General features: G+C 34.2%; 1 protein-coding gene across 2 annotated transcripts; it reads left to right on the top strand.

The window, feature by feature from the left end:
• The first annotated feature begins 419 nt into the window (after positions 1-419).
• LOC142337790 (uncharacterized) lies at positions 420-9625 on the top strand. Of its 2 annotated transcripts, none has more exons than XM_075387309.1 (3): positions 420-807; positions 2776-3752; positions 8771-9625. In XM_075387309.1, the coding sequence occupies exons 2-3, from the start codon at positions 3542-3544 to the stop codon at positions 9487-9489; spliced, it is 930 nt and encodes a 309-aa protein (XP_075243424.1). In that variant the 5' UTR covers positions 420-807; positions 2776-3541; the 3' UTR covers positions 9490-9625. The 2 variants fall into 2 exon arrangements, with proteins under 2 accessions (XP_075243424.1, XP_075243423.1); XM_075387308.1 differs by having other exon boundaries at positions 420-913.
• Positions 9626-15321: the final 5696 nt, after the last annotated feature.

The raw sequence follows: 15321 nt of genomic DNA, 5'->3' as shown, positions 1-15321 counted from the left end.
TCTACGATTGACCCTAATATATTAAAAAAAGAAAACCAAAAACTAGCACACTTTGTTGAATATAATTCGAATGATTCAATAGTGCAAATAGCTATAATATTACCAAGTTGTTTTTTGACTTTCTCTATGGCAGGTTTCCCGATTTCGACAATCAACAATATCATTTAATTCGGGTTTTAAGAGGAGCTCAAAATATAACAGTTCAGGCCCAAAGCGTTTCAAATGTCTCACCGATCACACACTTTGTTGTTTAAAATAAAACGCCCTTCTAACCCAATTACATTTGCCCAGACAGGCATTTTTAACATTTCAACACTGCCCTAATTGAATTCAGAGCAAAATTCACGCAAACTATGCCGCTTGAAACACAGCATGTCCCTTTCCCGTAAATGCACCTCAATTTACGCATTCTCTGAAAATCAACACAAAATATGGGAACTCAAGTTCAAATTAACTCAGTTACCTGCCCCGCTATTCCCCTCCGCCCACAGGCATAAATGCACTTGTTAAAATGGGCTCCTCTCACCGAGTTAATTCAATTAAGTTACACCTTACCCTATCGCTTTCTTGCATTTCTCTCTTCTGGCCGAACCAAAATGATAGGATCTATTTGTGTTGCTCTTTGTTCATGCACTTTATAGGTTCAAAAAATCTGAGAAAAGCCCGTTGGCTGTCTTTATCATTAAAGGCGGATGTCTTACAGGAATTCGTTTGTTTTTCATAAATTCTCATTCTTAATTCAGTTTTTAGAAGTTGACCTGCTATCTATAACCTAATACACAAGATCAGAGAAACTGTGGATATCAGGTTAAACACGTGTTCAGATTTATATCGTATTTGATTAACATTGTTTTCTTATGTTTAATTGAATTACATAACTTATAACTGTCAGTTAGAATGGGTTGATTAGCTGGTATTGTTCTACTTCAGCCGTCAGAAAATCCAAAGTGCAAATAGAAGAATGAGTCATTGGCGTTTCACCTATTCGAATATTGCCATTGTTTCCTATATCTCCACCCCTGGGTGGAAAATGACCATCTTTCATTTATATTTTTTCACACCCCTATAGTAGTACCCGTCTCTTCTTTGAGCATACAAACCATAATCAGCACAAACAAACATTACGGTCTTGACAGAGTTTTATGAACTCAAAAATTTCCCTCTTGAGAAAGGAAAGTTTTAAGTAGCTTTTGTTGCAAAAAGAGGATACATAAGACTACAGCAATCTTAAATTCATTTTGCTGATATACCAAACGTAAGATGTTTAGAAGTCTATGTGTGCACTTCAATCTCCGATCAGACAGATACATTGATTAAATTGAAAGTTTAGAAAAAGAAGAAAAATAAAAAAGGTTTTCAGAATAATCAAACTCGATAAATTTCAATTCCGTGAGTTGTCTTCCCAATTCTTTAACGAAGGCCTTCTTCAGCTATTCAAAACCGTATGAAACTATAAAGAAATTCAAAACCGTATGAAACTATCCTATGTTCGTAAAAGCAGAGTCACTACAGTTCACTGCTCAATAATGTTCTTAAAGTATAACAATTAAGATTTTGATGCTTCTCGACTAGAGTTATATTTTGGCTCACCAATTGAATGCAAAGGAATATAGACAATAATCAAAAATCAACATCAGTACATCCTTTTGTACATCAGTGTTGATAATTCTCGCTTTAAAATATCCCAACCAGGTACCCTCCCGTTATCGTTCAATTAAACAAAACATTGCTCAATTTTAACAATGATTTCCCAAAACTTCTTAGGATGCTTCTTTTACCGTTTTCCGAAAGGCTTGCATAATGATATCACGATTGTTTTCAACAAAAATAACTGACCAAGATAGTCACTATGCGCATAATAGACATCAAAAATTACACAGCCCACTAATCTATTAAAAAAAAGGTTCAACAATTTCCAAAGGGTCAAACAGACTACTAAAAAGTTGCTTAAAACTTAACATAAAAGATGCAATAATAAAACCCCAGCGGGATCAAAGAAAACTCAAGAAACAGTTCTTCACTGCGAAGAACACCACATCAGTTTCAATCAAAAACATGCTCAATTTCGATGCATTTTCTCATACAAAGCTTTAAAAAATTTTGGCAATTATTTTCAACTTGATAGGCAGATGGAAATTTTTCTCAAGCTGTCACTTTTCAAACTAATTACAGTCAAGTCCATCAATGAGAGCTGTCATGGTATACAATATAGAACCCAATTAAATAACCAATGCGATTCAGCAGTAAAGAACGAAGTAATCATGAGCTAAATAAAATCAGAACTTGACAACTTCTCCGAAAAACAGCGAATTACATTTGAGATTTGTCTAAGATTTCTTCAATTTTCAAATCAGCATTCAATCAAATATGACAAATACTTCAACAACGTATAAATACCAGACAAGTTATAATTTTAAGATTGAATATACCACAATGTGCTCTGAATTGAATATACCACAATGTGCTCTGACCTCCGCTTTCAAAAAGTCCTAAGAGTTACCTCAAAATTACCAAAACAACTGTTATTTCAGCAACTAGATTGTCGCACGTTCCTGGACCAATTAGACATCAAAAGCTTTCATTATAATACCAAATGATTGAAAAAAGGAAAATTTCATGGCAATTACCGTTTTTATTAGTTAGTTAAACAGTAGTCGCCAGCAACGCCAGTTGTTACCAGCGGTAGTTGCAATTCTTGACTGTTTTGGTTGTGCCTTTGGTTGTGGCGGTGGTGGTCCTACAGTACACGCAATCTATTGCACTTTACTTTTATAGCCTCATTTCATTTTGGGGACTGGAGGAGGAAACTCATTATTATTTATTGCGGCATGTGCTCTTTTTCACTCTCTCTTTTCTCTATCTCTCTTTCCATCTCTAACCGTGTCCTCTTTACTCTACAGTAGCAAAGTGGATGCTTGCTGGGAAGTAAACAAGCAAACAAACAAACAGTTATAAACAATCTGCTCCTCGTAAACGAACTCCCAAGCAAACACGTCAAGATTCCTCTTTTCCCTATTTGCAAACACTCCGTTTGTTATTTGTTCATGTTTATTGGCTGATCAAGTAGTTTCCCAAACTGTGCTCTTGACAGACTTTCCAAAATCGATACAAGAGGCGCAAACTTTCGCTTTTGTACCTTCAATTCAATCGAGATTCTGAAATATTCAGCAAGTCCCGCGATTATTTATTGATTGTCCCCAATAAAGCACCATTTTCAAAGAATAAGTAGTCCTCTAAATTCTATACCACATGCTCCTGAAAATAGTCCTGACAATTTTGTTAGCTCAAACTTAGATTTTACAGCAACTATTTCATGGAACTTCAATGCTCCACTATCAAAATAAAATCTTACTTGGTCAGCGACATTTTATGCACCACAAAAAGCATTAACTGTCGGTGTTAGCTCAAATCATAGCAACAATTACAGTTAAAACGACCGGACAGAAACAAGATTTTTATAAAACGCTTTCGAACAAACTTCAAACAAAAACAAGTTGTTTACCCTGAGAATAAATGAACCACTGACATCCTTTACTCGAAAATGACTGACGTCAACGCGGCCGGTACAACTGAGAGTATAACCTCCAGCCAGGATCACAATGACCTGTATGACCCCTACATGACCTCTGAGGATCGTTCCATGTCGTCTCAATTTGCACTTGTATTGTCAACTACATTGGAGTGGTTAGAATGGTTCGGTTGGAAGACTATTGTGCTCTTTCTAATCAACTTCCTATGTATGGCTGTCTCAAGTAAGTTTACCATACAATGTAAACATCAGGTTAATAAAATTCGACAAAGCATACAAACATTCTTTCAGACTCAACATATAACCAAGATAGTTTTAAATAAAAATTTAAACGCCGTTTCATGAAGCAGGTCGATTGGCCTCGCTATCGGTGCATGTAGTATCACTAACTATTAGTGTTGCTAAAAAATAATTATATCTTTTAAAGCAATAAAAAAACATAGTTTTAATAGATAAAGAAAACTAAGGGGTCGGCGATGAGCGCTTGCACAATGTTCCAATCCAGAACCTCAAGTTTTTTGTAGAAAAGATGCGTATAATCAGCCATGACAGTAAAAACCAGGTTGACTAGCAACATTGATTCAATTAAAGGTCTGCTTGATGCCAGCCAGAGGGGTTTCGTTTTCTTTATAAAACAATTTTTAAAAATAAATTTAAAAAATAGGGCTCGCCTAGTACTGTGCGTTGCAGAGAAAGTGCACACATTAACTTTAGATGACGTGATAGCACTATCGGAACGCAAGCTACAAAAAACTTTAAGAAAATACCAGATTTAAAACGCTTTAATTTTTTAATGTATTGAAGAGAAGAAATTAGTCACTGAGGAAACATCAAACTGATTTTTTTTGTTTGACATTGCTTGTCCCCTGGGCTCTCAGAGAAGAAATAATAAATTACTGAATCCATTTGCAAATTAATTATTTTGATATTCAACAATTCAATGATTTTGTTTTCAATTAACTGAAATGGATGACTGACAGGTTTATCCCGCTTTTATATTTCGATGTTATTCGATATAACTGTTCACTTGAGATTGATTTGCAGAGCAAATGGTAATTAAAGTCACTTTGAGCAGAATAAGCGAAAAGTGTATCCAGTGAAGACACGTCAAAAGATTTCAAGCAAAATTTTGAAAAAGCAACCAAAATTGATGAAGTGACACCACATTTTGTTTAAACAAGTAAAAGAAACATAGCAGGACAAGTTCTCAACTACAGGTCAAAAGAAAGAACCACCTAAATAGCTGACTCTCAACCTCCTAAAAAAGCTACTTTGGACAAACAACCGTATTCTAAAAAAGCTATAAACAACAATTCTTCTAATTTCCTCAAATTTACACTTCAAAAAGTTCTCCTAAAAATCTTCACATTACTGCTGTGGCTTTAGACAGTCAACACAAACGTTGTATAAAACCAATGACACAAGGTAGAGACCATTTGTCAAATCAATTTGAACTAATGGATTCAAAATAAATGGCGTCAAAATCATGGACGCTCAACTGAAACTTGAAATCGTAAAAACACTTAGAATTAACCATCATTAAAAAAAAACGAATATAAGCTTTTTGAAAAACAGTTAGGGAGCCATGTAAAAAAGTAACATAAAGTCAGGCAACGATCAAGAACGAAAAACTTTTAAACCAATTGGGTCCAATACGTTAGCGGAATAACCAAAAAACTAGAACTACAGCAGAAAACGTATTGGCATCACTAATTAGAGAGCAAATCAGACCTCTCATAAACAAGACTAAGCAATAGAATAACATAAAACAAGATTTTAAAAAAGTTATACATTAGAGCGAAAAGAAAAAAGAAATACGGAAAGATCCACAATTTCTCAAGAATTATCTGAGAAGTTGCAACAAATTTGTTAAAACAAACAAGATTCAAATTAAGAAATACCAAACTCTTCTCATTAGCAAGCCAAACAGACCCGTCATTAATAAGCCCAAGCGTCAGAAAAAAAACAGAACATTCATGAGAATCGGCTAAATTCAGAAAAAGGCAAAAATTTTTCAAAAACAACTTGCCTCAAAGTTGTTAAAACAAACACATAAGCGGAAACGATAGAATAAATTGAAATTACATTTATAAGAGAGCGAGTTGGACGTGGCACTAGTAAAACTGAGTGATAAAAAACTATCGACCAAATAGAATATGACTTCTTATAGAGCTAATGAGAACTTCCATTACAGCGACAAAATAACGCAACCACAAAAAATACAATTACCAAAACGGACAGAATCCAAAAACTGATTAAGATTTTTCAACAACTGGAGTCTAGTGAGTAAAACCGGTAGATTTGAACTGATATTAACAATTGAGCTCAAGATGGCCTCATTAGCTAGCCAAAAGACCTGCCATTAATGAGACCTGGTGACAAAAAACTAAAAAAGGAGGCGAAATCCAAAAGTATTTTTTTCAAAAAAACAAATGATTAAGTCCTTAAAACCGATAGAATTTAATTTAAAAGATGAACTAAACACAAAAACTTCTAATTACAGAGTCTATAAGACCTGTAATTAACGAGATTATGCAACAGAACATTTAAAAAAAAACAAGTATTCCAAAAGACCAAGTTTTACAAAAGACCGGTATTCAAAAATCTCAAAACTCGTTAAAAACGTTAGACTCAAGTTTAAATCATTGAATAAACTCCATCCATTATGCCTCATTAGAAAGCCTTGATGCTAAGTCATATACCTAAAAAAGCAACTATAGCAACTATTAAAACGGACGAAATCCCTAAAATCGCCCAACTTCTTCGAAAAGTAGTCGGGTAAAAGTAAAGTTGAAGCAATCGCACGACTCGAAATATAAGCCATTGGAGAACCAATGACACCTTCCACGTGGGAATAATCCAAGTATAACTTACATTGAGACTAAGAGACAGAAAAACAAAAATAACAACAGAAACGGGCGAACACCAAAAATTACTCTTTTTTAAAAAAAAATGCCATGGTTGTTTAAGCCGTTAGATTTGATTTTACATCATTAGATAAACTAAAATTCCTCATTAGAGAGGGCGACTATTGTCGATTAGAGAGAACGTTCAAGGGTTGAAATCTGCGTTTTACGATATTTCAAATGCTGCCCATTTTAGCTTTAGTTTTCTCGTATACGTAAAAAACTTTCCGATCTGGTTTGGAGAAAGTCAGGCCGCATAAATTTTCCCCATTTCATAATGAAAGTCGGATCATTAACTTTATTTCGAGGTCTGTGAGGTTTCAGCATTTGTTATTTTCTGTAGATTTGAAGAAGTTCATTTAAATTACTTGTAGAGGTGACAATGTTAAAATTTTAATTTTTGAAATACTTTTACATTAAATTTGGTAGCATAACTTGGACTAACTTGTATACTAATTATAAATTAACTCTTTCTTGGAAACAAATTTTGAAGCTGAGAATCCTTTTCAAACACTTACAGCAAAATCAATGACTTAAAACAGGAGTCAAGAACTTTTAAATCAAGAAAATGACTTCAACAACAATTCCCGATCATTGCAATCAGTTTTTGTCTGGTTTTTTTCTAACTGTTAGAAAGAACTGAGTACACTTTAATGAGCTCGGCTTTAACGCTCATACAAGGAATTTTAAAGGACTATGAAACACATTCAGCCTTAATTTCCGACAAAATCAAACAACATAGCTGGCAGATTGCCAGAAAATAGCCGCAATAGATTCGTAGATCGGCAGGCTAAAAAAATAGTAAAAAAGACAGACCACAAAAAATTCGTCTTTTCATTGAAGGCTGACCTGTTAGTTATATTTTGATTCAAAATCTGTATAAGTTATTGCTGCCTCTATTAGCTGACCTCAAATAACCTTTATTTAGAGTGACACACACCCATTTGACCATATCTCTTTGAATTAAAATAAATAAAAGTCAATTTCAAATTGAGGAAGTCATTTTTGAGAGTGAGGTAAATCAAAAGTGACCAAAAATTTAATCACGCGCATGAACAAAAAAACACGCTCCACTAAGAGCGAAAAATGACGTCACACATGCACCTCAGTTGAAATTGCATGAACGAATGAACAAAAAGTGGCTGTGACGTCATATGGTCGTAACAAAAATCATGACGACGAAATAAAAAAAAACCAAGAGAAGGCCAATAATAGCCCCAGCTATCGCTGTGCGGCTATTAATAACCGACTGAACGTCGGAAGAATTGCTCTCGAACTAGTGCGAGCTCTAATCAATTGCAGCCTCCTTCAGTCCGGGGGGAGGCGGAGCCTAAATGGGACTAAGAAGTTCAATAGTGGGCTTCAAATAACGACATTAGAGGTTAAGATATACCACTATTAAGATTTAAAGTGAAAAATGGCACAAGTTTCGGCGCACTTTTCATTCGACTTTTAGTATCAAATTGACGTCAATTGAGTTCAGCTGCTTGAAATTGTGATTGAGAGAGAATTTTAGATCACTCACAAAAAGTCAGGGGCGTAAAAGTCACTCGAAAAGTACAAACGGTCAAGCAAAAATTTTGCAAAAAAAAGACACACGTTTACAATAATTGCTTCTCTACGAGAACAATTAAAAAGTATGCAATGTAACTTCTATGACTCTTTCAATTTACGCTGATTCTAGAAATTGAACGCACAATTTCTTTTATCGATAGAATTGTATTTTAATTCAATGCGAACTGCAATAGAACTAATTCGAACTGCAAATTTGAATTAATTGCTTCAAATTAAATTTTTCTCTCAGTTAAAATAAAGCTGAAAGCGTCGCCTAAATGATTTCATAAACGCATCCTAAATTCCACAATGAAAGCAGTGTCAACAGGTAGATATCTTTTCTGTGAGCCATAAGCTCTTCATTTAATTAGGTGAAACTAACTACGAAAAAAAAGTGTTCCTAAGATTACTTAACGACAGGTGAGTTCCTCTCTGCAGAGCAAACGAAAAACAAAAAACCGTTCAAATACTCCTAATAAATTGGCCGAGTTGTTTTCAAAAACTAAATACTGCAATTTTAAGAGAAAACTCCAAAACAAAAAAATTCTACCCAACAATTTGATCTATTTGAATCCACCATACAGAGTTAATGAAAAGATCCGACTAAAATGTTGTTACATCCTCAAATGGCTATGAACATCAACTTGAAAATGGATCACTATGGCAACTCTCATTACATGTGAAATAATAAACTAATTGTTTTCCAAGACGAAATCTTTTAAATTATTGTTTTAAATTTATTAGATGTAAACAAGTGAAATTTCAGTTATTTGTTTTTCAGTCGCACTGATAGCCGTTATCAATGAAAGTACCCGAAAGGCTAAGAAGAGAATGCTGCGCTCCTCTGTCAAAATGACCCCGATCAATCTCAACCCCATAATATCTACATCTTCAACTATCGACTCCAGTCAACTGTTGACAACCACAATCAACAAACACTACTCTGCGCTATACAAACCCAAAGCCATCAGACCCTGCGGGTTCTACCACCCACCTGGCTCAAACTTCAAATCAACACCCATTCCGGGAATCAAATCTTCTTTCCATTCGATCCAGCAACCAAATTTTGTAGACCTTGAAAGAGTGCCAACACCATCCAAACAGAAGCAAGCATTCATCTTGGAGTCACAAACCTTAACAAAACAAACTCAAGAATTCTTCAATCAAAGTCAACAAAACAAAGTTAATAATAACAACAATGTTGTACAACCTGAGAACAATAACAAACACAACCCAAATCACGAAACAGTTCGAATAGACTCGGAAATTAAAACATTGACGATACCAAAAAAGACACGAAACGACGAAGTCAGAAGCCCTACAAAAGACAAGCACGATCAAATTCGAATGCCAAGACCAAGTTCTGATTTCGGAATTGCCCAACAAACACTGGAAAACATGGCAAACAGACCAACGGGAAGTTTGCCGCGTATGCATTTGTATGGTACAAATATGAACAAAAACAACCCATTACCGCTGAGTCATTCGCCAAACCTTTAGATGATTAAATTCTAATAGATAAATTATTTGAACAAGCCAATAAATTTCCTAATTTAGCCTCAACTTGATTCTTTCTTAAGCGAAAATTTATAAAAAATTTCATGTAAAAGCTCGTAATTAACTTTTAGACTATAAACTCAAATTATCGCGGAAAATCAACGTAGCTTGCCTGTAAAAAAATATGATAAACAACTCACTGCCTTCAATTTGACAAAAACTGTTGGCAAAAATGGCAAACTTTTGGGCGATCTCAGATATAACATAACAATTATGACCAAATCAATTAAAGAAGCCGAAGAAACAACCAAAAGCAAAAATAGTAAAAAAGCAGTAAAATTTAATTGCTGAAGTATGTAGGAGACAAGCGACAAAGACATCTGAATTGACGATGTGCCGATCAATTTATTCTATTCATTTGAGAAACGCAATCCACTTATTATCTCATTTCATTCGCTCAACCCCAATATTAACATTGATTCATCATTGGCTAAGCCTCCGTTATTAACAGTCGCCAACCTTTATCAACCTTAAAAATTCTTTATCAACCTTAAAAATACTAAAAATAACCTCAAGAGACCTCAATATTAATGTTTAAGTAAATTAGAGTGACGCAGTCGTCTATTCTTAAAAACCATCACGCAATTCAACTGCATTTCAATGTCAATGAGTAAAAGAAGACGCTGAGCAAAAATGTGCATTTAAAAGCTGCAATAAAAGAACCAAAATGGCTCCTTTCCGCTTTGTGGCGACAAAAATATATCTCAAAGATTCCGTAAAACAATTAAAATTGAATCTGAAATTGGCCTCGGGAATCTACTTACTTAAAAAAATTGACCACATATAATTGTTCCGACCCCTCTTGGGGGGGGGACTATATACTCAACTCGGTTTTTTTTGTTCAGTAAAATTTTGACCGATCGATAATTCATCGTAGAGAGTTGTGAGTGGTATCATTAAAAAACTCGTCCAGCGTAAAATTTGAATCAAAAAAGATTTTTTGAATTTCGTTTTCGAGAGCGAGTTTTATCGTGTTTTAAAAATTAATTGTGCATATTAGACCGATTTGCGTATTTTATTACATTTTCCTGAATTTTGCTTAAAATTTCGTCAATTTTGCTAATATATATATATATATATATATATATATATATATAAATTGTAATAATATAACAACAGTACTGTTGATTTTATTTTCAAAGACGGAAATATTGTTGACTATTTTGATTTTATTATTATGGCTAAAATTTTGGCTAAATATTTCAAAACTCAGCTCTTTTCATCAAAAATTGCCCGAGATAAGCTTCTTTAGTCAACGTTGATTAAATTTGCCGGAAGTACACAACCAAAAACATCTAACACAATCTCTGTAAGCTACAAAGGGAGCAAGTCGTAGTTCCACTTCCACTGAAAGTATTCTGGAAAAGAAATTTTGGTGTTTTTTGCCAACTTTATGATAATCAAAAACGCAGCTTTTACTTTTGATCTTTTAACTAACAAATTATCTAGATCTATAATATTCGAAACAATTGAGTGTTCTTTATGGACCAACAGCAGTAGCAAAGCCGGTTTTTGGTCCAAACATGGACTGTTACAATCCAAAATTAATTCGGATTGTGTGTAATCAGTCTGTCTATTTTTTTTAAATTCGATCCTTTTATGTTAATTAAAGAAAGAACAATTCTTGAAGTTCAGTTTTGGAAGGTCCAAATGGCTTCATAAGCAGTTCCCAATTAATGTATCTAGTTTCTTTACCCAGAATATTTTGTGGTCGTTTTGACTTAAAAATGTTTGATTTTTAAGTAAACAATGGCTCACTCAACTTTGCCACCATTTTTCTCTTGGCCCATTTTTCACCTTTTTTTCTGGTTTTGTCACACTATCACAATATTGAAAGTTCACATATTGCTTTGATGGCGGTCAAAAGAAGCCACAGTGGAATATAAAAAAATCTTTATAGGCATGGATTATAGTTTTAACGTCTTCGACACCCCTTTGTCAAATAATTTAACTAATTTTTTTTTATTTGTCTTTAACTGTAGTTTTTACTTTCTCTTTTTAATCGTATGAAATTTCTAGGACTTTGAGAGATCTCAATGGTTTGTTATTGCAGATTAAACAAAGCCTATATTCTGATTTCTGCAGGTAGCTGATGGCTTTCATGACTTTGAAAACAATTGTTTTAAAATAGAAAACATTACTTAACTTGTGTTGTTTTTCTCTATTTGTTATCTAGTCTCATTAATTACAGGTCACTTATGACATTATTGTCGTCAAGGCAAAGTCCAAGCGTACACAATCTAATAATTTAGGATTTATATGCATTTACTGGCTTCGACACAGGTATTTCGCAAATAAACTAATTTTTAATTTTTGTCTAAACTTGACGCTCCTTTTGTAGGCGTGAGACATAATTTGAAAAATTACCGAACTCAAGCTCTTCCCTTGGACGAATAAAGGATCCTAGTTATTTATTTCGTAGCTAATGGCTTTCATGACTTAGAAAATAATTGTTTTCGAAAAATACAAAGTATTACATAATTTTGACTTTTTTCTCTTTTTGTCTGATTATTACCTATTCTCATTAAACGGAGCCCGTATAACACAATATTGGGAACGGGCATATTGAACCTTTTTGAGGGGCCAAACATGCCTTTAGGGCTTCGACAGCGTTTTCTCGAAAGTTCTAATTGAATTTATGTTTGTTGTCTCTGTCTGTTGTTTTTTTTTGTAACTGCATAGAAAATTGAATGAAGACGGATCTTAATGCCTTATATAGAGGCGTTTGTGATCATAAACATGTTGGATGTTTTCAATTGCCATCTAATGGTTTTCAGTTTTTTTAAACTAATTGTTTTTAAAAATTTAAGTCAATTTTTAACCCCGCTGTTTTTCCTCTTTTTGTCTAATTGCCTTCGCGCCTTATTATGGAGTGGTCCCATATCGTTTTGTAGTGAAGTACCAGTTGTTTACTTTCAGTTTTATCTGACGCTATTTTGATCTTGCTAATAAGTTTTTTTAAATGCACAAAGATTTGGATTGGATGTTAATAATGTTTATTGTTGTTTGATTTTGTTGTTTGTCTTGACTGGCTTTCTTAATAATGGTCTGATCTCATCAATCTAATGCGGCATTTTATACTCCTGAGTTATCTGCCTCGGAGGCGATCTTTTTCATATATATATATTTTTCGAAAAAGACAAATTTTTTGGGAGTTTTCTAACTGTTCCTCATTTGGTAGACATTTATGCCAAAAATGCGGATGAGCAGGGTCGGAACTTTATGTGCAAGCGCACATTACTAAGCCTCCTTGTTCATTCTATTGACAAAGTTGATGCTACAAATCCAAGCGTTTTCGCTTAAAGACAGCTTCAAAAACCAAGTAAGAGGATGAAAAAAATCGAGCGAATTTTTAGCACCGTTTCAAATTCACGGATGATGAATGAAAAATCAAAAGAACTCCCGAAGAGATCAGCCCTTCAATAATGTCTAACAGATAAACCCGATTAGCGATAATGTTCAGGATCAAATCGATGGTTAACATTACCCGGATAAATGAAAACTAGAAAGATTTCGGTGTGAACAACGGAAGTTTAGTTAAATGTTTCCTCTGTTAATTATGCTTTTCGTTAAAACAACACAACGGCTCGTGCTAGACTGTGCTTAGCACATAGTTTTCCAACATACGTCTGAAGTTTGTGAAAAATCAGTTTAGCAAAACTCAAACTGAAGCAATATTTTGGAGCAACCATGATTACATTTTTATTATGAAAACTGAAAAAGTCAATACCTCGATTTTGTACAATTTAAAACATAGCTGGCAGATTGCTAGAAAATAGCCGCAATAGCTTCGTAGATCTGCCGTCTCAAAAACACAGTAAAAAAGACAGACCAAAAAAATTTGTCTTCTCATTGAAGGCTGATATGTTATATTTTGATTGAAAATCTGTATAAGTTTCTGCTGCCTCTATTAGCTGCTCTAATAACCTTCATTTAAAGTGACACACACCCATTTGACCTTATCTCTTTGAATTAAAGTAAATAAAACTCAAAGTGAAGAAGTCATTTTTGTGAGTGAGGTAAGTCAAGTATGACCGAAAATTTAATCACGCAAATGAACAAAAAAACTCGCTCCACTTAGAGCAAAAAATGACGTCACGCACGCACTTCAGTTGAAATTGCATGAACGAATGAACAAAGAGCAGATTTTAAGTGGTTGTGGCGTCATATGGTCGTAACAAAAATCGCGACGACGAAATAAAGAAACTCAAGAGAAGGGCAATAATAGCCCCAGCTATCGCTGTGCGGCTATTAATCAAACACAATAAAAGATAAATTGGTGGAAAATCTACTTGACAAATAAAAAAATTAGTATAAAAGTAAAATTTTTTTTACATTTTTCGTACTGAAAAACTGAAGTATTCTTTTTCGGATATTAGACCTCAGAAAGCTGATTTTCTCAAAATAACTTTTTCTGTTCTTCTTGGTAAAAATTCCCTACATTTGATTACTCGGGCTAATTATGGTCGTATAGAATCCTTCATTAATTTTATTTGATAGATTTGATTTAAGCAAGTATGTGGCAGCAGTTTGAAAAAAATCCTACTTCAGAAAAAAAACTTTGCATGTTCTTATTATTTGAAGCGAAAACATATAAAGAATTCCTGCAGAAATCCCACTACATTGTAATGCTAAGAAAAATTAATCAATTGGAGCTGCATAAACACCAAGATCAATTCATGTATGAAGTACGGAGGTTGAAAAAAGAACTAGCCTTTAAGGGCTGCACAATGGTGTCGCTTTTTCTATACGATTCGATTCGTTAATAAAAAGTGAAATAATCATTGAAGAAAAAAGCCGGCCTGGTATATATATATATTCCCCCTTTTGAAAATTGGAACAAAAATCAACGGACAGAGAACAAATCCTTAGTACATCGATTCAATAAAAGCAGAGCTGCTGAAAATATAACTCGAAGCGAGTAACATAGCTTGTAGTTTAACAGAAAATAGTTACGATTGAACTACCGCTGTAAAAATAGCTGTATCAATATAACTATAAAAAACATAGCCGACTAACGCCGGAAGAATTGCTCCCAAACAGCTAGTGTGAGCTCTAATCAATTGCAGCCTTCTTCAGTTTGTGTGTGTGCGGGGGGGGGGGGAGGCGACAAAGAAATTCACTAGTGGGCTTCAAATATCCGGACTAGAGGTTAATCTATACCACTTTTAAGATTTAAAGTAAAAAAATAGCACAAGTTTCGGCGCACATATCATTTAAATTTTAGTATTAAATTGTCGTCAATGTGAATGAGAGAGAAATTGAGATTCAAAACGCAAAAAGTCAAGAGCGCAAAAGTCAAAAACGGTCAAACAAAAATTTTTCATAAAATACATAGTCAGTAGAAGCTTCGTGTTTTACGATCTCTAAGTGATGGGGGCTTAGGTGGGTGGTTACTGTAGTTTGATGAGCGAGAAAAGACTGTTATAGAAAGAAAACGTCTCATAATGACCCTTTTTCACCTTTCACCCAGCAGGTAATATTCCGATTATTTCACGTTCAGTATTCCTAATTTCACCTTCTTGTTTCACCTTGAGTATTCCTAAGTTTTATGTATTAGTAGCTAAACTACTTTTAAAGTTCAATATTCCAAAACAGAAGTCAGCGTTCTCAAACAGAAGTCGGATCTTTTCCGTTTGTGCCCCCAGTTACAGAGCACCTGCCATTACACGTTAAATCATAATGTATAAAATATGGCCCGTGCGTCTGGGGGTGCAAATAATATGCGCCCACTAAGCTGGGGGGCCACAAACGGAAAACATCACAGAAGTCAAT

This window comes from Convolutriloba macropyga, chromosome 4, assembly GCF_964194025.1.
Source record: "Convolutriloba macropyga chromosome 4, txConMacr16.3, whole genome shotgun sequence".
Lineage (NCBI taxonomy): Eukaryota > Metazoa > Xenacoelomorpha > Acoela > Convolutidae > Convolutriloba > Convolutriloba macropyga.
The sequence above is the reverse complement of the archived record's forward strand: the minus strand, read 5'-3'. Positions and strand labels throughout refer to the sequence as shown.